General features: G+C 37.0%; 1 protein-coding gene and 1 pseudogene across 1 annotated transcript; both read left to right on the top strand.

Annotated features, from left to right (window-relative positions):
• The window catches only part of LOC130567037 (fibrocystin-L-like), a 55,903-nt pseudogene extending 38,929 nt beyond the window's left edge, over positions 1 to 16,974 (top strand).
• Positions 16,975 to 17,777: 803 nt separating this feature from the next.
• gdf6b (growth differentiation factor 6b) lies at positions 17,778 to 20,174 on the top strand. The gene is made up of 2 exons (XM_057354913.1): positions 17,778 to 18,254; positions 18,832 to 20,174. Exons 1-2 carry the CDS (start codon positions 17,897 to 17,899, stop codon positions 19,719 to 19,721), a joined length of 1,248 nt encoding a protein of 415 aa, XP_057210896.1. The 5' UTR covers positions 17,778 to 17,896; the 3' UTR covers positions 19,722 to 20,174.
• Positions 20,175 to 22,552: the final 2,378 nt, after the last annotated feature.

Genomic DNA, 22,552 nt, shown 5'->3' with positions numbered 1-22,552 from the left:
TCTCTTTAATTTTACCACATTATTTGATCTGAGTCTTTGTTTATTAAATATATAGTGGATGCACTCTCTGGTCAAATGAGTTATTTTGGCTGTCAAGTCCCGAAAACAACTTTGCTGTACCAAAAACAGGCTCTGATGTGGTCATTCCATCAGGTAAGCAACCTAATGCCACAAAGACTGTAAAACGATCTATAGAGTTGCTAAGATTGTATTCCTAAAACCTTTAAATATAGACTACTTTGACAACTCACATTTTAAACCACAGAATTTGAGTTATGACAGAATTTGTGATGCTGAACAAATAAGTAATGTAAACCACAGTGCTTATTTTACATTCTAAAATTCATGAGGAAAACCGGGGAGAATGAGTTTTTCAGTGTTTTTGGTGTACAAATTGATGCCATAACCTAAACAGCTCTATTTAATATTACTAAATGCATGACACAGCTATATGCTAAACACATGAATGTAAACATGCCTCACTTTGTTTTTATAGGGACATGTGTGATTGTAGACATTGCAATTCCTTCCCTGAACAAGCTGACAATATTTGGAGTTCTGGAGATTCCAGACACAAATAATGGCACCTCCAACATCGGGGGTTCCCAGTATAACAACGTTGTTATGAATGTTACTTACATCTCCATTCAGGTAAGAATCATCCTACTTCTATTCATTTCAAATGGGCTTCAAGCTCTTTTAAAGTGCTAAATTAGTTAACTAAAATATTATACTTAAATCGCGCGAATAAAGGCTAAACATTAAAACTGCAATCCATAACTTTTTTGATAAAAACTAACAAAAATGATAAAGTTTGATAAATTAGTTTGAATTGTTTGATAAGTTGAAAAGTGTCCTTACTTTACCCTGATTCACAACAGTAATACAAACACTTTAAAATATAAAAAATATTTAGTCGATATTTAAGACTTGTGAATATATCTATAAGGCACTGTTGCTTCTTTGGTAAACAGATTTCGTTTTAAGGATTTTGAATATTTTCAAAGGAAAATAAATAAAGGCACTAATTTGACTTGTAATCAGGGTGGACATCTGAGGGTTGGATGGTCTGATCAGCCCTTTAGAGGTGAACTACAGATTATACTGAAAGGAAACCATCGCACACCAGATTGGGAGTTGCCTGGAATAAACCAAGGATCCAAAGTGTTGGGTAAAGAGCACTATAAAGATAACACAGTTTCTTGGATATGTAATCACATTGAACATGTTATTCTTAAAGGGTCTGCATAGAAAAAATCTGTATAGACAACAATTTAAACTTTAACATCAACCTTTATATTATTATTAGTATTATTTTTATGTAAACATTGCCATTTTCCAGGTGTGTTTGGATCTCTTGATCTGTATGGCATGCCACACAATGTGTATCACACTAAACTGACTAGAACAGTCCAGGCAGGAAACAACACACTCTATCTGGAGGAAGCTGTTGACTGGAAGGTCAGAAGCTCTTTACACATCATTAAACAGCACTTAAGAGAGCCTAAGAGAACCATTGACTAGGGCTGTCTATATGACATTTTAGCGTGATTTAATCACCGATAAAATCATGAAAAAATGCTATTAACCATGTCATTGCCATGAACAACTGGTAAAGCTATCAGATTTAAATAGCACCTTATATCAATGTGCTCTCCACATTTGTTTTACTTTAAACATGTTCTCCTCTTTGTTTGCAAAAAGCACCCTTTGTCATGCTTCTTTTTCCTTTTAAGGTTGGAAATAAGATTCTTCTGTCCACCACCAGTTATGACCCATGGCAAACAGAAATACGCACCATAACTGCAGTATCAGATGATGGTCGCACGCTGATCCTGGACCAGCCTGTAACATACACACACATTGGTTAGTTCAAAGCACTGAAACTTTTGCAGCCCAGGACCCAATTAAGACTTTTTCGTTATATGTGACCCACACTTACAAAGCCATGCAAAATATAGCCACGGAACAAATCAAAAGACCAATTCAGAGACCGTTTTTCTGATTTTGAAATGTACTATAGGTATGTGTTTAGGTAAAATGGTCATTTTTGTTTCATTCTGTAAACTACTAACAATATTTTTCACCAAATTTCAAATACAAATATTGTGTCTATTTGCATTTATATGCAGAACATGAAAACTGGAGAAACAGGTGAAAATAACAGAAAAGACGTTTATTTTTTCAGACCTCAAATGCTGCAAAGAAAACAAGTTCATATTCACTTTTAAGCAATACAGCAGTAATATTCGTACATGTATTTAAGAAAAGTTATATTTAGGAATAAAAAAATGATCACCTCATTTTTTCAGTTAGTCTTTCACATTTCTGTTGGATATATTTATATATATTTAAATTTATGCATTTGGCAGACGCTTTTATCCAAAGCAACTAACATTGCATTGTACTATATGTTTCTGACTATGTGCAATCCCCTGGGATCGAACCCATGACCTTGGCATGCTAGCGCCATGCTCTAACCACTGAGCCACAGGAAAGCAATGATGACTTTGTCACTCCTGAGATTTGATTTTGCTGGACTGGAATATCCACAACACAGTACATCTAGAAATGATGATTTCAAATAAAAATTTGGAATGGTCTCTTAATTTTTTCAGCGGCTGTATATCATTTATTGTCGCAAGTGCAAAAAATTCACATTGAACTTAATCATATTAATGTTATGATAGCTGTTTCCTGAAACCATTATACCATGCCAAATCTAGGTTGTGCCAAAAATACCCAATTCACGCTTTATATCATATAATATAATATGCCTCCTGAAGGTGATTCACTGGCAGTCTCATAAACAAAAGGTGCCTATATGGTTATAATGAATTTACTACATAGTTCAAGATCTTGTGACTGATAAGTTTATTGTAAAAGGTGTTTTTTAAAGCACATCAGAATTATCCAAGACAGTACTCGCATATTTCTCTCTTGTTTTACAATCTTTTTGTTTTACTCTTTGCAAACTTTTGTTTTTCTTCAGCTGTTACTATGTGCGGAGATCTTAGAGGATCTTGTTTTGTTATTACAGTTTAAGCATCCATTTTCCACATGACACATTCTGGACACTCATCGCTCTCCTAAAAGTTTATGCAAAAACAAGACAAACTTGTCGCTGAATGTGTCGTTTGTTGTGTTTAAGTAGACTACTCAAAAAAGCATTAGGACATACTGCCGGAACACAGTAAAAGAAACTGAGTGCATTTACTCCTAGTAATTCAACTTAAGCTTACGTTTAGGCACTCCTGAAAAAAACTGTGAGTGCTGGAGATCATTTTGCATTTGGAGAACGCAAATATTTTAACAAAGTTTTAAATTAAGATTTTAAATGCATTCTCTGATACATTGTGGTCATACAGGACAAAGGTACAGTGTGCCAGGATCTTCTAGAAGCTATCAGCTTGCTGGAAATGTGGCTCTTCTGACCAGGAACATCAAGATCATTGGACAGGAATATCCAGAAATGAACACACAGTCTTATGGAGCAAGAGTACTGGTGGGAACCTTCATTCAAAGAGGAATTCGTTACAGAGGTAAAAAATACAAAATACACTAAAAAGGGAGGACGTTTTTGTCGTCCAAACCTTTTATTGACCCATCTGACAATGAGTGAAAACAGAAAAATGAATTAGCTTTAAAAATATACTAACTTTAAACACCTATAACAAAAATGTGACAAAATCGTATTTGTACAGACTTAAGCTTACCTGTGATTATTATGATGATGTGTGTCGCAGGAAATGCTCGGATCAGAAACGTTGAGTTATACCACACAGGACAGGAGGGATGGAACGACCCATCAGACCCGCGCTACTCTCTGGCGTTTTTGAACCTGGGAAATGTGAGAACTAACATGGATTCTTGGACCTGATGGAGGCTTTTCTACACCCAGAACTGTTATACACTGCTGTAGGCCACTAAAACCATGATTTCAACTATTTTTTATAGGTGGCTGTTGAGTCCTACATCATGGGATGTGCTTTACATGATGGATTCGCTCCTGCTATTGGGGTGTTTGGAACAGATGGACTGAATATAGAAGATAACGTCATCCATCACACTGTTGGAGAAGGTGTTGACTTAATGGCAATCGATGTAACAAAGAAATGTAGTCACTATAAAATACAGTTACATGATTTATTGCTTTTCTCTTTTGCAATTTTTGTTCTTAAGGAATCAGAATATGGGGTGATAACAGCGCTGTCCGGAGAAATCTGGTTACTCTGACACTGTGGCCCGGATCCTACAATGGAGCAGCGGAGAGTACGAACACTGAATGGAATGCAGCCATTGAGGTGAAAATTAAAATACGGTGGCCATATTCATGTATTACGGTATTCACAAGATATTCCAAGATACAGTAAATCATACAATTACCTTCAGCTCATTAGACTGAATTACTATGGTAAAAAGAGAAATCATGGTGCTTCCTCCCCCAAACTAAACTGCATTTCAGGGTGCACTTTTTGTTAGTGACAATACAGTGTATCTCTCTTGAAAATGCAGAAGTTAACTAAATAAAATATTATCCTTATTGTTTATGCGTTTTAGGTTAATGAAGCAACCAACGTGATTCTTGAAGGGAATATTGTTGCTGGCTATGAACGAGTGGGATTCAGAATTGATGGAGAACCTTGTCCAGGTGTATTTTATATAACAAATGTATGGTGGAGAGGTAGTCATAGTTGTTTAATTCGTTTAAGATCACATACTTGTGTATTCTATATGAAAAGAATCAGGTTCAGTGGCACAATGGAGTGAGAATGAAGCACATGGTGGTCTGTATGGAGTTTACATGAATCAAGACGGACTTGCTGGTTGCTCTCAAATCCAGGGTTTCACCGTCTGGAGGAGTTTTGATTTTGGCATTTATGTTCAAGTATGATAAACAACTTACTTCAATTATACCATCATCAACAGTACCTATGAAGTGTTGCATGTAGCAACACTCATAGTTGTTGAATTGTTAATGAAACACATGCAGTACATTGATCATGTGAACTCTATGCTGTTTCTTTAATAACATTGTCCTCTCCTGACTTCCAGGTCTCTATGAATGTGTTCGTTTCTAACGTGACCCTTGTTGATAATGGAATGGGCATCATGCCTATTATCTACAAACCTCCTTCCATCAGCCACGAATATGCAGATAAATCTGTCCGTGTAGAGGTGATGCAATGATTTTAGATGCTTTCTTGTGTAAAACTCTATAACTATCAATAAATCAGTTCTTCAATTTATTTTTTACAATTTTATGTCTAAGTGAACTTGGGAATGGATCTAATCAGGAACATTAGGCCTATTGTTTGGTCGACAAAGATGCTTGAATGAGTGTCCTGTTTTTTTCAGGGGTCTCTGATTGTGGGCAGCAGACCCAATTTCAACTGTTTGGACACACTGGAAACAACTGAGACCTATGTTTCACTCAGTGCAAGCCACAGAGCACCACGACCCCCTAAAGGTCAGTTTTGGCAGAATTTGATTTCAACATTTAAAAGCATCTTTTTTTACAATCATTACATTTATGCATTTGGTTGACCCAAAGTAACTTGGAGCACATTTAAGTTTAACACTTTATCTTACAAGCATTTCCTGGCAATCAAACACATTGACCTTCTCATTGCTAGCACCAAGCTCTACGAGTTGAGCTACAGAAAAGTCATATTTGCATATTTCCAAATCAGAGGAAACATTTTGATGAAACTGGTTTCTGAAAAGTTTTGCACTAAATGTATGTGTTAATATATACATATATATCTGATAATTTAGCTTTTTGTATATGGACCAAAATCTCTTCTTCGTGTTATCTTGCAAAATCAACACTACAACGAAGTAGTTTGACAAAATTCTAAATTATTATGGTAAAAACGATCATGTAGTCTAGTAGTTACATTCATAAAATGCTTTTAATAATGAAGGTATTTGTTTTTTATTGACATAAATAATGTGCTTTCTGTGTGCAACAGGTGGCAGGTCTGGAGTTTGCTGGCCGACATTTGAATCTGAACACAATAAAGCACCACAGAAACCTCACGCCGGACTCATGAGCTACAACGCCATAGCTGGTTTACTGACAGTCTCCGGTGAGACACATTCTCTCTAATCTGAAATTAGCTACAAGCTGCTACAGTAAATTTGACCATTCCTGTCCGTTTCTGTCCCCAGATACAACATTTGTTGGCTTCAAGAATGTGTGTTCCACTGAAAGAAACTACATGTTCATGAGCAACCCACGAAATGAGGACCTACAACATCCAATCAGTGTTGAGAGAATCACCAAGATAGACAGCACAGAANTAACAATATTTTTCACCAAATTTCAAATACAAATATTGTGTCTATTTGCATTTATATGCAGAACATGAAAACTGGAGAAACAGGTGAAAATAACAAAAGATGCTCTGTATTTTTTCAGACCTCAAATGCTGCAAAGAAAACAAGTTCATATTCACTTTTAAGCAATACAGCAGTAATATTCGTACATGTATTTAAGAAAAGTTATATTTAGGAATAAAAAAAAGATTCAATTTTTCAGTTAGTCTTTCACACTTCTGATGGATATATTTAAATTTATGCATTTGGCAGACGCTTTTTTCCAAAGTGACTTGCATTGCATTGTACTATACATTTGTTTCTGACGATGTGCAACCCCCTGGGATCGAACCCATGACCTTGGCATGTTAGCGCCATGTGTCACGGATGTGGCAGGAAGAACCCATGCGCAGGCAGGCAGTGACGGGGTTAACGAAAAACAATACTTTATTTATAAACAAAACACAAAACAAACACCCTCAATGGGGGAAAACGAAACTAAGAGATATAAAGAAAACAAAGACTTCCCGTGGGGGCAAAACATAAAACAAGAACAGCAAATAACCTAACTAAAAAGCATGACACAACACCTTACAAAAAACACAGCAGGGTAACAAAGGCAGGGGCAGGGTAACTCACAACACGAACAATCCACAGACAAGGAACAGGAACACGGGTAGACACGAAAGACACCATATACAACATAACGTAACACCGTACAATCCACGAGCACAAGACAAAGAAACAAGAGGGTATTTATGGGAAACACAAACGAGGGATAACGACATGGGGCAGGTGTGAGACATTAAACACTCAGGGAAAGATAACGAGGAAACGAGAGGAATGGGGCCAATGACAAGACACTGGAAAAACACATGAGAGGCATAAACATCTCATGGTCTTCCCACATAAAACCCAAGGACTCTGCCCTGATCCCACCACACGACTAGAATTTCATAAACAAGACGGTGGGACCGTGACACCATGCTCTAACCAAAAATACCCAATTCACGCTTTATATCATATAATATAATATGCCTCCTGAAGGTGATTCACTGGCAGTCTCATAAACAAAAGGTGCCTATATGGTTATAATGAATTTACTACATAGTTCAAGATCTTGTGACTGATAAGTTTATTGTAAAAGGTGTTTTTTAAAGCACATCAGAATTATCCAAGACAGTACTCGCATATTTCTCTCTTGTTTTACAATCTTTTTGTTTTACTCTTTGCAAACTTTTGTTTTTCTTCAGCTGTTACTATGTGCGGAGATCTTAGAGGATCTTGTTTTGTTATTACAGTTTAAGCATCCATTTTCCACATGACACATTCTGGACACTCTTCGCTCTCCTAAAAGTTTATGCAAAAACAAGACAAACTTGTCGCTGAATGTGTAGTTTGTTCTGTTTAAGTAGACTACTCAAAAAAGCATTAGGACATACTGCCGGAACACAGTGAATGAAACTGAGTGCATTTGCTCCTAGTAATTCAACTTAAGCTTACGTTTAGGCACTCCTGAAAAAAACTGTGAGTGCTGGAGATCATTTTGCATTTGGAGAACGCAAATATTTTAACAAAGTTTTAAATTAAGATTTTAAATGCATTCTCTGATACATTGTGGTCATACAGGACAAAGGTACAGTGTGCCAGGATCTTCTAGAAGCTATCAGCTTGCTGGAAATGTGGCTCTTCTGACCAGGAACATCAAGATCATTGGACAGGAATATCCAGAAATGAACACACAGTCTTATGGAGCAAGAGTGCTGGTGGGAACCTTCATTCAAAGAGGAATTCGTTACAGAGGTAAAAAATACAAAATACACTAAAAAGGGAGGACGTTTTTGTCGTCCAAACCTTTTATTGACCCATCTGACAATGAGTGAAAACAGAAAAATGAATTAGCTTTAAAAATATACTAACTTTAAACACCTATAACAAAAATGTGACAAAATCGTATTTGTACAGACTTAAGCTTACCTGTGATTATTATGATGATGTGTGTCGCAGGAAATGCTCGGATCAGAAACGTTGAGTTCTACCACACAGGACAGGAGGGATGGAACGACCCGTCAGACCCGCGCTACTCTCTGGCGTTTTTGAACCTGGGAAATGTGAGAACTAACATGGATTCTTGGACCTGATGGAGGCTTTTCTACACCCAGAACTGTTATACACTGCTGTAGGCCACTAAAACCATGATTTCAACTATTTTTTATAGGTGGCTGTTGAGTCCTACATCATGGGATGTGCTTTTCATGATGGTTTCGCTCCTGCTATTGGGGTGTTTGGAACAGATGGACTGAATATAGAAGATAACGTCATCCATCACACTGTTGGAGAAGGTGTTGACTTAATGGCAATCGATGTAACAAAGAAATGTAGTCACTATAAAATACAGTTACATGATTTATTGCTTTTCTCTTTTGCAATTTTTGTTCTTAAGGAATCAGAATATGGGGTGATAACAGCGCTGTCCGGAGAAATCTGGTTACTCTGACACTGTGGCCCGGATCCTACAATGGAGCAGCGGAGAGTACGAACACTGAATGGAATGCAGCCATTGAGGTGAAAATTAAAATACGGTGGCCATATTCATGTATTACGGTATTCACAAGATATTCCAAGATACAGTAAATCATACAATTACCTTCAGCTCATTAGACTGAATTACTATGGTAAAAAGAGAAATCATGGTGCTTCCTCCCCCAAACTAAACTGCATTTCAGGGTGCACTTTTTGTTAGTGACAATACAGTGTATCTCTCTTGAAAATGCAGAAGTTAACTAAATAAAATATTATCCTTATTGTTTATGCGTTTTAGGTTAATGAAGCAACCAACGTGATTCTTGAAGGGAATATTGTTGCTGGCTATGAACGAGTGGGATTCAGAATTGATGGAGAACCTTGTCCAGGTGTATTTTATATAACAAATGTATGGTGGAGAGGTAGTCATAGTTGTTTAATTCGTTTAAGATCACATACTTGTGTATTCTCTATGAAAAGAATCAGGTTCAGTGGCACAATGGAGTGAGAATGAAGCACATGGTGGTCTGTATGGAGTTTACATGAATCAAGACGGACTTGCTGGTTGCTCTCAAATCCAGGGTTTCACCGTCTGGAGGAGTTTTGATTTTGGCATTTATGTTCAAGTATGATAAACATCTTACTTCAATTATACCATCATCAACAGTACCTATGAAGTGTTGCATGTAGCAACACTCATAGTTGTTGAATTGTTAATGAAACACATGCAGTACATTGATCATGTGAACTCTATGCTGTTTCTTTAATAACATTGTCCTCTCCTGACTTCCAGGTCTCTATGAATGTGTTCGTTTCTAACGTGACCCTTGTTGATAATGGAATGGGCATCATGCCTATTATCTACAAACCTCCTTCCATCAGCCACGAATATGCAGATAAATCTGTCCGTGTAGAGGTGATGCAATGATTTTAGATGCTTTCTTGTGTAAAACTCTATAACTATCAATAAATCAGTTCTTCAATTTATTTTTTACAATTTTATGTCTAAGTGAACTTGGGAATGGATCTAATCAGGAACATTAGGCCTATTGTTTGGTCGACAAAGATGCTTGAATGAGTGTCCTGTTTTTTTCAGGGGTCTCTGATTGTGGGCAGCAGCCCCAATTTCAACTGTTTGGACACACTGGCAACAACTGAGACCTATGTTTCACTCAGTGCAAGCCACAGAGCACCACGACCCCCTAAAGGTCAGTTTTGGCAGAATTTGATTTCAACATTTAAAAGCATCTTTTTTTACAATCATTACATTTATGCATTTGGTTGACCCAAAGTAACTTGGAGCACATTTAAGTTTAACACTTTATCTTACAAGCATTTCCTGGCAATCAAACACATTGACCTTCTCATTGCTAGCACCAAGCTCTACGAGTTGAGCTACAGAAAAGTCATATTTGCATATTTCCAAATCAGAGGAAACATTTTGATGAAACTGGTTTCTGAAAAGTTTTGCACTAAATGTATGTGTTAATATATAAATATATATCTGATAATTTAGCTTTTTGTATATGGACCAAAATCTCTTCTTCGTGTTATCTTGCAAAATCAACACTACAACGAAGTAGTTTGACAAAATTCTAAATTATTATGGTAAAAACGATCATGTAGTCTAGTAGTTACATTCATAAAATGCTTTTAATAATGAAGGTATTTGTTTTTTATTGACATAAATAATGTGCTTTCTGTGTGCAACAGGTGGCAGGTCTGGAGTTTGCTGGCCGACATTTGAATCTGAACACAATAAAGCACCACAGAAACCTCACGCCGGACTCATGAGCTACAACGCCATAGCTGGTTTACTGACAGTCTCCGGTGAGACACATTCTCTCTAATCTGAAATTAGCTACAAGCTGCTACAGTAAATTTGACCATTCCTGTCCGTTTCTGTCCCCAGATACAACATTTGTTGGCTTCAAGAATGTGTGTTCCACTGAAAGAAACTACATGTTCATGAGCAACCCACGAAATGAGGACCTACAACATCCAATCAGTGTTGAGAGAATCACCAAGATAGACAGCACAGAAGAATCTCTAGCATTCATTCATAACCCTGATCTGAGGTAAACGGGTTTGTCCTTTTCTTAACACAGTGTCCCATACAAGGTTAATGTGCAATTGTGATGCTAAATACGTGCAACAAGTATATTCGGATGTAAAAGTGATAAATTTGCTCTTATTGTAGTAAAGTGAACCCATCAGACTGTGTGGACATGGACTGTGATGCTAAGAAGAAGACCATGTTGAAGGATCTGGATGGAAGTTTTCTGGGTGCAGTCGGAGCAGTGGTGCCCTATTCAGAGTACGAGTGGAACGGGGATACGCGACATGGACTGGGCGATTACCGCATCCCTAAAGTCATGCTCACTGCTCTCAACGGCAGCCGCATACCTGTCAATCAAATAGCTCCTAATAAAGGTACATCTGAGGGTGTTTTATTGTGACAATAAAAGCATGTTGTTAATATACTTTTTATATATTTAAAGATAGTACAATTTTTCATTAGTATATTTGCAATGTACTATTGATAAAATAAATATTGGATTTTTTCTTTTGTTTTTTAGTGTAATACTTGTACATTTAACAACGGAGTATGATATCTGTGTTTTATGTGTGCAGGTGTGATCAGAGACTCGTGTACTTACATGAGCACCTGGCAGAGCTACAAGTGCTTTGGACTGAATTATCAGATGCTGGTCATTGAAAGTCTAGACGCAGATACAGAGACAAGACGTCTTTCACCTGTGGCAATCCTGGGGGACACATATGTAGATCTGCTGAATGGTACTGATAGTAAATCAGCTCATCTTGATTTTTCAAGAACAGTTAAAAACATTATATACTGCAGGATTTTACAAGAAGTCATTGTGAATATAGTATTCTTTCACTTTAAACATATCTTCTACTGTCATTACAGGTCCACAAGACCACGGCTGGTGCACAGGCTACACCTGTAGGAGAAGAGTCTCTCTCTTTCATGCCATTGTGGCCACCAATAAATCCTTTGATATCTTTTTCACCAGCACAACACCACAGAAGATGAGACTTATGATGCTCGACGCTAAACCTACAGAGGTTAGTCTGATGTCTGATACATAAGACATTACAATAGACACCGCATCTAGAATTGTCCAGCTAACTATCTTATGTTCTAACTTGAAAAAAGATATCTGAAGTTATGGAAATTTTATACTGAATGTCCTGGGAAGGTTTAAAACAGATTCTAGGTTATAAGATCGTTTTTTCTTGTTTAAAGCTGGGTGTTTCAAACCGGGGTCCAGAGGGTCCCCCATAAGGTTCTAAGGGGTCCCCAGAAAATTTCAGAAAATAGAAAAAGACAAATTATTTCTACCAAACATTGTTACTATGTGTTTACATAGTAAAGCTGGTATGAAACAAAATGTAATGTGAAAGTTGCTGCAGTACAAATAAATTTGAATTGACAATGTTCCTCTTCAGGTTTATACATCCAACATTATAACAGTGTCAATTATTTGAGTTTGGAAACAATATGTTGTCATTGCCATATCTCACTTACTATTTATCTAACATAGATATATTTCTATGTGTAAAGAAACATTTAGACTATGTATTTTAGGAATATATCTATTTTAGGAAGGGGCTCCTCACAAAAGGTTTATCATATTTGGGGGTACTGGGTTCCACAAAATATTATAGGAAATTTGAATGAAAAAATTTATAAAAATCTATTTTATCGTGCTAGTAGCCAACCATAAATTTATGACACACATTTCAATATATGTATGCATTATCCAGGACCATTGTCCTTAATGCTTAACTTCTGTTCTCTACAGGCTGTTAGGGTGTCTGTATTTTACTCAAGCCCTCAGCGGTTAGACATCTACGTAAACAACAATTTTGTTGCTCCAACTAACGCTCAGTGGAATGAAGGCAACACTGAATACACAGCACTTGAGCCCACATATCCAGGTAGAGTATTAGTCATTGCTTTTGTTACATTGTTAAATTTGGTATTAAACCAAATGTAATGTGTTAATTGTAGCCATGTTTTATTTACACAACATCTTGGCATTTAAAAATGATTTTCAAAATGTTAAATATATTTTAATATACAGTATTTCATAAGTATTAGTGGTCTTGTACTAGTGGTCTCAGACATTCGGGCACTACTAATTCCTCTGTTGTTAATATTACAAAACAGTTTGCCTGATCGACAAATTAGCGTTTCTAATTCCATTCTTATCCCTGATTCCTCTCTGTTCTCTTTAGGTCAATATCTTCCAAGTTTTAACTCTGATCATGGCTCAAACTTCTTTGATCCGGACTACAAAATGCTGTACGTACTTCTCCGCGGCTCAGAGCCGCTCCAAATCCGCACCTCTCCGGTTCTTTTCTTGGCGTTTAATCTCCCGGCCATGACAGAGGAGGAGTTCTTTGGGCCTAATCTGATCAGAAATCTGGCTGCATTCCTCAAAGTACCACAGAACATGATTCGAATCACTAAAATAATCCGTGAGGGCGGTGGTGCACGAAGGCGGCGCTCGACTGGACTGACGGTGGAGATTGAGATCAGTCTGCCACCCGTCCAGACGTTTAGCACCAACACCACAAACAACATGAACAGCACTGACAGCACCAACAACACCACCGGCACCACTGGTAGGACCAGACAATATACATTTAGCAGTAATTTGTACAATGCCTGAAATACCCTTTTAAACATTTGTAGTAGAAGACGACGACCAGCAGTTTGTGATTCTGAAGAACGTAGCCAATGAACTGGGTCGCGCCGCTGTCTCAGGCATTCTGAGCGAGTCCATCGGCTTCAACGTGTCGTCACTGGAGTTGATCCCTCCTCCACCATCTTCCAGTGACCCGTCCTGGAGTGAGGTAGGCTACAGTAAGGTTTGATTCAGAATTTGATTAGAGAATGATTGTTATATTTTTGTTATATGTTTAATTCTGTGTTCTGTTCATGTGGGGTTGTGTGTTTGTGTTTTGTGCATATTTGCATGTGGGTGTGTATGAACCTGTGTGTGCGTGTCTGTGTTCTGTGTGTGTTAAATTATATAAATTTAACTTATAATTTAAATTTAACGTATAAATTATCGGCCATATCGGTATTGGCCGATAAATGGTCATTTTTAATGTTATCGGTATTGGCCGATAAATCATAAATCATTTCCTCTGGTTAGACTTCTTCAGCTGCACGGTGCTCACAGTTAAAATACATAGTACAGTACTGTCTTTCTGTCGAGATCATTCACATACTGCTATTAGCAAAACATGTTGATGTAGGTACAGTATGTAGATACAGTATTTATGAATGTGTATATTATAGGAACAAAAGCACATTGTTTAAATCAGACTGCTGTCTGAAGGCTTTCTGGCTTGAGACCTGTGAGACATGTGGTGACATGTGGTGACGTGGATATTAAGAACATTTTTTCTGGGTTGCTCTGGAAGAAAATCTATAATTTGTTCATTAAATAAAAAATATACCAGAAAAGTTAAAGAATTGTTAACTAGTGTAAAGATTTTCAGGGGGGGGGAAGAGAACTAATGGTTACCTTGTTTTCTGCAGTGAATGTTTTGAAATAAAAGCAGTGGTCCACTTTTTGCCTTTTGTTTCAGTCTAAGGGAATTTTATATGAATATTTGGATACTGTGTATCGGCCAAATATCGGTTATCGGCTTCCAATGTTAAAGAATTATCGGTTATCGGCCACAATTTACACATCGGTGCATCCCTAGTTCACTTTGCTGTTCTTATTTCTATAATTTTAATGTTTTTCTTATAGTCAAATATGTTTCATGAACAGCTGCTTTGTAACAATGAAAATTGTAAAAAGCGCTATATAAAATATTTGAGTAGAGTATATTTTACATTTTTTGAAACAATCAGAGGGTAGTTGGTTATTTAAGCTATTTACTTGACATTTACATTAAAATGGTCATATGGCGCGAATACGTGTTTTTCTGTGTCTTTGGTGTGTTTATAAGTTGCCCATGCATGTATTAGACGCGTAAAATTGAAAAAATTAAAGTTTCGGAAAACAAAAGATGCATTCTACCTAAAAGCGAATGCTCAGAGAGGCGGGGCAAAGAAGAGATACAAACATGGACGGTATGTGGAAAATACAGCGTTTTTGAACCTTAAATCGTGTATACACATTACATCACATCTAAAACAAACGATAATGTTCATTTTAGCCATGTCATTTGACTCCTTTAATGTTTGTTCGCTATAAATTGAAGCAAAAAATTGGTTTTAAATATTTCAGCATTTTCATTTATTCCATTTACATTTATTGAAATATTTATTTTTGTGGTGGGAGAGGGGCAGCAATCTAAAATCTCACCTAGGGCACCAACAGAGACTGGCCCTATAGCTTTAAAGTAATCAACTGATTAACTGATTTTAGAAGCAGGCCGTAGTGTAACAAACATTTTTTATTTAAAGCTGGCTTGGCTGTAGTTAGAAACCATAGTTTCCCAGGTAACAAATTAAAGTCACTTAACCCGATGCCAAGCAATGCAGTAAGAGGCACAAGAGGGCTTATATGATATATTGCCAGATTAAGATCTAGTAGTAAATAAGCACACCACATCGTTTCATTATTTGACCTGTAATTGTCTCTCAGGTGGCCACTCAGGAAGTGACTCGTGAAGACCAGCAGGTGGAGTCGGTCAAGACGGTGTCTTCTCTGGTAATGGTGGTCCAGCCGGTGGCTGCGTTAAACCCTGGACCCCTCAGCGTGCAGCCCAGCATCATGGCTGTGGATGCAGAGGTGAGACCGAATGTTTGCCACAATCCTACCTTAGCAACTAGACAAGGTTTTGCTCTTTTTTAAAGCCTTGCAGTCTGCATAGTTTTTAATCATTACTGAGCAGATTGTTGACTTCTTTTACATTTATATTCATGCATTTAGCAGACGCATTTATCTAAAGGACTTAAAAACTGAAGAAAAAATTATGTGACAAAGAAAATGGTTTAAAGTCCTTGGCAACATCACTATACCTTATCCTCTGTGAAAACATCTATTTAATTAATACATTTATATGTGCACTGAAATCTGCTCTATTCATTAATATGTAATGCTCTGTAAAACATCTTTTACTGAGACACAATAACCATGAGGGGCACAGCTTGGCATAAGAAGTCATTTCATTAAGAACACGGTTTATGATACAAACTTTTTTTATGAGATCCTGCAAGCAAATATGAGGTACATTAAATACTAGGAAACTGCGTCATGCATTGATCAATTTCACAATATTTTTTTGGCATGTGCCATATCTGCTTTCAGGGTAACTGTGTGTCTGTGGGTGTGACGAGTCTAACAATCTCAGCTGTGCTCAAAGATGCGAATGGGAATCCAGCACAGGGACTTTCTGGAAACACCACCATCCTGTTCAGTGGCTGCTGGGCAAATTACACCGACCTCTCCATCTTAACCAGCGGTGAGTCATCTCATTTCTCTCTTTAATATGTGTTTATTTGAATTTCACACCAACTAAATCTGCAATGTTTGGAAAAGAATTTGTTAATTTAAGTTGCTCTCTTTATTTGAATTTCACACTCTGCAACGGTGGTAAGGTTTTCTGGGTAGGAGTCACTTATTTTGCTCTCTTTTCTACAGGTGTGAACTTGAAGTTAGCATTTACTCTGAATGAATGGAGTACTGAGTCTAGATCATTTACTGTTAATGCAGTTACAACTCCCACAAAACATCCGGGCCCTGTGGTTGTCCCCACAGATGACGACTCATCAAGCATCTTTGACTCTAGTCCATCTTTCTCATCACAATCTATGTGTCTGCTCATGCTGTTAACTGCTCTACTCTTCCTGTTCAGAGAAACCTAGTGACAACTCAAACAAATGTAAAACTACAGTGTGCCCTCTCCGTTCACTCTTAAAAATCATAATAATTAAGAATTTATTCAGTCGTCTTATTATGCATGTAATCATTTCATAATCATGATTTCTAAGCTATTTCTAAGAGCACTTTCTAACTTACTGTTAAATCTATTACTTCCATCGAAAGTGAATGATCATTTTTTTCTTGATTTATGTTGTTAAACTATACGCACATGCTTCCATCTATCCCCAATAAAAATAAATTTCTAGCATACTTGTGCGCTGTCTGTTATTTTTGACAACAAGATAACTGGTGTAACCCAGTCAGATGCTGTTATATGAGACGCCACTAGAGGGCAGTGAAATCCAATTCTCTCCCTACACCTGCAGAGACAAAACGTTTAAGAACAATACAAAAGTTAATTAAAATGAAACTTAATTAAAATGCGTATTTCTAAGATTTTTTTTCAAAATGTTTAAGAACAATACAAAAGTTAATTAAAATAAAACTTAATTAAAATGCGTATTTCAAAGAACGATTTTTTTCAACTTTCTGCTTTATTTTTTCTAAGTTGTAGGCCTATTTAAATGTCACGGCACAGTAGCTTTGATAAAAAATATTAATTTGAATGATTAATGCATCAGTGACAGTGAATAAATACATAAATGAATAAGCTGCATGAGCATAAGCTTTTGTTGGCAAGTACACTTTAGCACAAAGATTAGGCCATTCTGTTGTTGTTGTTGTTGTTACAGAAGCTACAGAACACAAGGCAACATCATATAGAGATCAGAAAAAAAATAATCTCCCTAAAAATACACAATTTTTAACTAAACATATTTACACATTAGATACGCCTACAGTAGCCCATACACAAGCGATATAAACAAATGTGAATTATACCGAATTGTGCGCAAAAGCAAATAATGAGCGATTTTAATAGGCTACATAGGCCGGAAGAGCTCGACATATCGAAAAGCATAAAGGCGTAAAAGAAATGAGCAATAATTGATCTTTGTTAAGGAGGCAGATGCCTTTAAAGTCTGCTTTAAGTGGTGCTAATAATGTCGTGCCTGTACTTAAGCGCGTGTGTTCTTCACAGAATCAGTCTGCGCTCCTCACATCACGCACCTCATACACGCGTGTGATGTCTTCGTGTTTTCTCCACGCTGTTTCTCTCGTGCATTGACAAGATGCGTGCTCGTGGAGTATCTTTGCTGTTTTTAAGCTTGAGCTTTCTCTCGCATTTTCTGTGCGCTCATACAATGACTCCTCTGTTTCCATCCGCATCCAAAGGCAACAAACTCGCCAAATCTGCGCCTGCCGATGGCCAGAGAAGATCAAAATATAGCAAGAGCATCGCGTCAGCCTCACCGTTGTTTGGAAACGTAAAATCACGGCGGACGAATAAAGATTCAGTTGAACCTCATGACTACATGATCTCCATCTATAAAACTTTCTCCGCGGCTGAGAAACTGGGACTTAATGCGAGTTTTTTCCGCTCGTCGAAAGCGGCCAACACTATCACGAGTTTCGTGGACGAGGGTCAAGGTTAGTTGCTTCTTGTTTCTTATAAGGGAATTTACTAGTGACTTGTTTTTAATGTTTTTTTTAATGTATATTTTTCTCTTTTCATGAGTGTTTGAATAATTGGGTTACAGGTGCGTTGGAGAAGACCAAGCCAAACTCGTGTTAGATCATTTGGCAACCACGTACACAAATATCATTTGGAGTCAATTCTTTAGTCTTCTGACATTACAAAATGTAAAATTATTCTGTTCATATTAAGAAAGATCTTATTTAACTGTAGATCAAGTTTATATTTAAACATTTCTTTATATAAAAACAGATTTTATAAATTGCGTAAAGGCTTCACAGTAACTTTAAGTTTAAAGTTATAACATCACACATGCTCTACTTAAATAACTTCAGTTTGAGTCTGTTGTTTAAATCTATAATCTACAGTAGTTCGAATTTATTTCTAATTTATTCTACAATTTTAAAACTATTTTTATAGAAAAAAAAACAATATAGACATGAGATACTTTAATTGGTTGAAAAAATATGTTTATTTCTGATGCCTCTAAATTACTGTCCAGACAATAAATATCGGTTCTCTTTGTTCCAGATGACCTTTTGAACTCTCCTCTATGGAGACAGAAATACTTGTTTGATGTATCAACCCTTTCTGAAAACGTTGAACTTCTGGGTGCTGAACTGAGAATATACACAAAGATCTCTGGAACTTTTCGAGCATCTGAAACCGGTCCAATTGAGATACAGCTTCTCTCCTGTCACTCAGATGTCATCCTTGATTCCAAAACCCTGGATCTAGAGGACGCGCATAAACCGAAATGGGAGGTTTTTGATGTATGGGAGATTTTTAAGGAACGTCATCACCACTCGGAGGGGAGCAGCTTTTGTTTAGAGCTCAAGGCAACACTGGACAGTCCTGAGAGAGAAATAGACTTGCAACATCTCGGCTTTCGCAGACACGGTCGTTCCCAGCTAAAGAAAGCCATACTGGTTGTTTTCACAAGGTCTAAAAAGAGGCAAAGCCTTTTTTATGAGAAGAGAGAGAAAATTAAGCTGTGGGGTCTTGGAAACCTGGAAAACGAGAGAGGACCTCATTCAAAGTCCAGACGGAGAAGGCGGACCACCTTACCCAACCGGCACGGTAAGAGGCACGGTAAAAAGACCAAATCTAGGTGCAGTAAGAAACCCCTGCATGTGAACTTCAGGGAGCTGGGTTGGGACGACTGGGTCATCGCACCTTTAGATTATGAGGCGTACCACTGTGAGGGCATGTGTGACTTTCCTCTCCGATCGCACCTGGAGCCGACCAATCATGCCATTATTCAAACTCTGATGAACTCGATGAACCCCAGCAACATGCCGCCCAGTTGCTGTGTCCCTTCAAAACTCAGTCCCATCAGCATCCTGTACATAGATGCTGGAAATAACGTCGTTTATAAGCAGTATGAAGACATGGTAGTGGAGTCCTGCGGCTGCAGGTGATTGTGCTGCAAACACTGATTCATGTAAATGAAAGTTCAGTTGTCTGTATTCCTGAAGTCAAGATGTGTGTAACTCAAGAGCATCACTGCCTTTTTGTATCGTTTTTTTGTCTATATTGCTCAAAATCAGAAAACTACTGGAAAACTGGAATATTTAGTCAGTGAATCTCTTAACACATTTGGACTGTGATATAGCATTACAATAACAACAATAGAGGGGGGAGGAACTAGTTCCAAATTTTACTAGTCATTACTGTCACTGTATTCACAACCAGTGTTGGGTAAGTTACTCTGAAAAAGTAATGAATTACTAGTTACTAATTACATATTCAATAGTGTAATTAGATTACTGTACAAATTACTCTCTCCAAAAAGTATTTAGTTTCTTATTACTAATTACTTTCTATATCCTACATCAACCTTGATTAGTTAAGTGATTCAAGGATAGGCATGAAAGGGCTTTTTTAATTCATTCAATCAAATAATATTAAACTACATAAAGTACTCTTATTAACTGACCAAAGTATTACAAATGTGAGAATTATACATTAAAGCAAGGATTTTAAAGTTAGACTTTAAATTTTGATGTCAATTCCACTATTGCACACACATATATTACACAAAGTATTTAGTTTAATTACATCAGAAGTAACTGTAATTAAATTACAGAAAAAATAAGAGTAACCCCTTACTTTACTTTTTCAAGGGGAAAGTAATTAAATTACAGTAACTAATTACTTAGTAACTAGTTACACCCAACACTGTTCACAACACACTGTTTTATTATTATTTTATATGGAAAACTGTTTGGGCAATTTCAAACCTCACATCTAAAACATTTTTAAGCTGCAATTTTCGGATTTGTATGTAAATAAGTTTGTTCAATTGTACAGGTTCTAATTTAAATTTCTTTTCATTAAGTTATTTTTCCATTTATTCCTGTAATAACTTTATATTTGAAGCTGTTCTGTACAGTATCTACCTCATTTCTCAAATTTTGTTATTGTGTATTACTGTATGTAAAAATCTCTACCTTTAATAGACCATGTAAAAGTTTTGTAAATATTTTATAAAATGTGCAAATGTATCATTACTCCAATAAATTACCATAAAATAAAATGTATTGTGGACCTGTTATTATATTAAAAATGAACTATGTGAATAATTATATATAATGTTCATAGCAACATCTCACTTAAATGACTAAAATCCCTGCAATAAAAGTACAGAGAATGAAAATGAGAACCTTTTAGTCATTTACTCACCCTTGTGTCGTTCCAAAGTGGCATGATTTTCTTTCTTCTGCAAAACCCAAAACAAGACATTCTGAAGAAAATTGAAAACCAAACAACACTGGCCCCCATTAACTTCTATTGTATAAACACAAAACCACAGAGACATTTCTCATAATATCTTCTTTTGTGTTCCACATAAGAAAGAGTCATATACAGGTTTTGAATGACAAAAGGGTAAATAATTGATCACACAATTTTTATTTTTGGGTGAACTACCCCTTTAAGTTGTTAAGTTTAAGTTGTAGTATTCACAGTTCTTCTCAGTCTGAGCCTTGGAAAAACAAGCATTACTGCATAAACGCAAAAAATAATTTGATCTTCTATTTCACCCTCTATTTGTACCAACAGTGCTTCCAAGAGTGCGGCTCACTTAGATGAAAAACAACCATTTTTCATCTTTCCGCACCAGTCCTGCGCTGCGTTACACAGAGAAAGTGCTAACTGACAAGTGGGAAGGCCCAGTAATTCAAAACTGCGTCTGCTCAAGAAAAATACTCCACACCTTGCTTTCATTTATGCAAACTCGAGATACAAAGATCCAAGTAATCTGTGTACACCGCTGTAAAGAGCTAAAGGCAGATAATTGCAGTGTTTAGTAAAAGGTAAAAAAGGGGTCAACAGACACTCGGCACAGTCTTCCTTGGGTGGGCTGTGAGTCAGTGTGTGAACAGAATAAACCATGCACACACACACAGACACATCCACACTAACTATTCTATTGGTAAACGGTGAACAGATGAACAGCTCTGACCCTGGTATCCAACGTAGCATTGATTCCTTGGGCAAAGACAATGGCTACTGAGGATGCAAACTTCAGATTAGGCTGGCCCAGAGGTCAAAGGTCGAGCATCCCTTTGTCTTTCACCTCTGTGTGCGTTTAACACATCCAGTTAAGAGGGAGGAAGCAATCACCGCCGCACAACAAGGAAGAGGAATGTGCGTGATGCTATTACACCAGCTTTCTGTTTCGGACCCGTTGTCACGGCCTGGTCTATAAAACGCAAAGAGATATAAGCAATGCAATGCAGCTGCTGAAGAACAATGGACAGGAATGTTGTGCGTCTCTAAAGGACATCTGTGGATGGACTGAGGTGTGCTGGTGAATGTTATCTTACGTTATCATGATTATCTGTCAAAAGGAATTATAAAAAAAACGGCCATTTACAGTGTTTACTCCATAATCCCAAATGACTTATTTTAAAGTCAGTTCAAAGTACAGTTTTGCAACGTTTGATAGCCTTAACCACTTTGTTTTCTTGTATGTGTGAATGTTCTGTAAAACAACTGTTTGTGCTCCACTGAAGGCAGAAGGTTTTACGAGTTTGAGGGCGAGTTAATGATTAACCATTGCTTGAATTAAGCAGATGTTTCAACAGCGGTATACAAGAGGAGTAACACAAGCCATTCGCTCCAAGAATCTCAGAAGCAGTGCAATGCAAAACTCCAAAATCGGCACAAAAAGTACAAAAACGTTGGGGTGACTGAGAAAGAGCCAACCTAACGTTTCAGAAGTGAAAACAACTAAAAACGATCAAAC

The sequence above is a fragment of the Triplophysa rosa genome, linkage group LG16, assembly GCF_024868665.1.
Source record: "Triplophysa rosa linkage group LG16, Trosa_1v2, whole genome shotgun sequence".
In the NCBI taxonomy this organism is placed as follows: domain Eukaryota; kingdom Metazoa; phylum Chordata; class Actinopteri; order Cypriniformes; family Nemacheilidae; genus Triplophysa; species Triplophysa rosa.
Note: the sequence above shows the minus strand (reverse complement) of the source record. Positions and strands in the feature narration are given on the sequence as shown.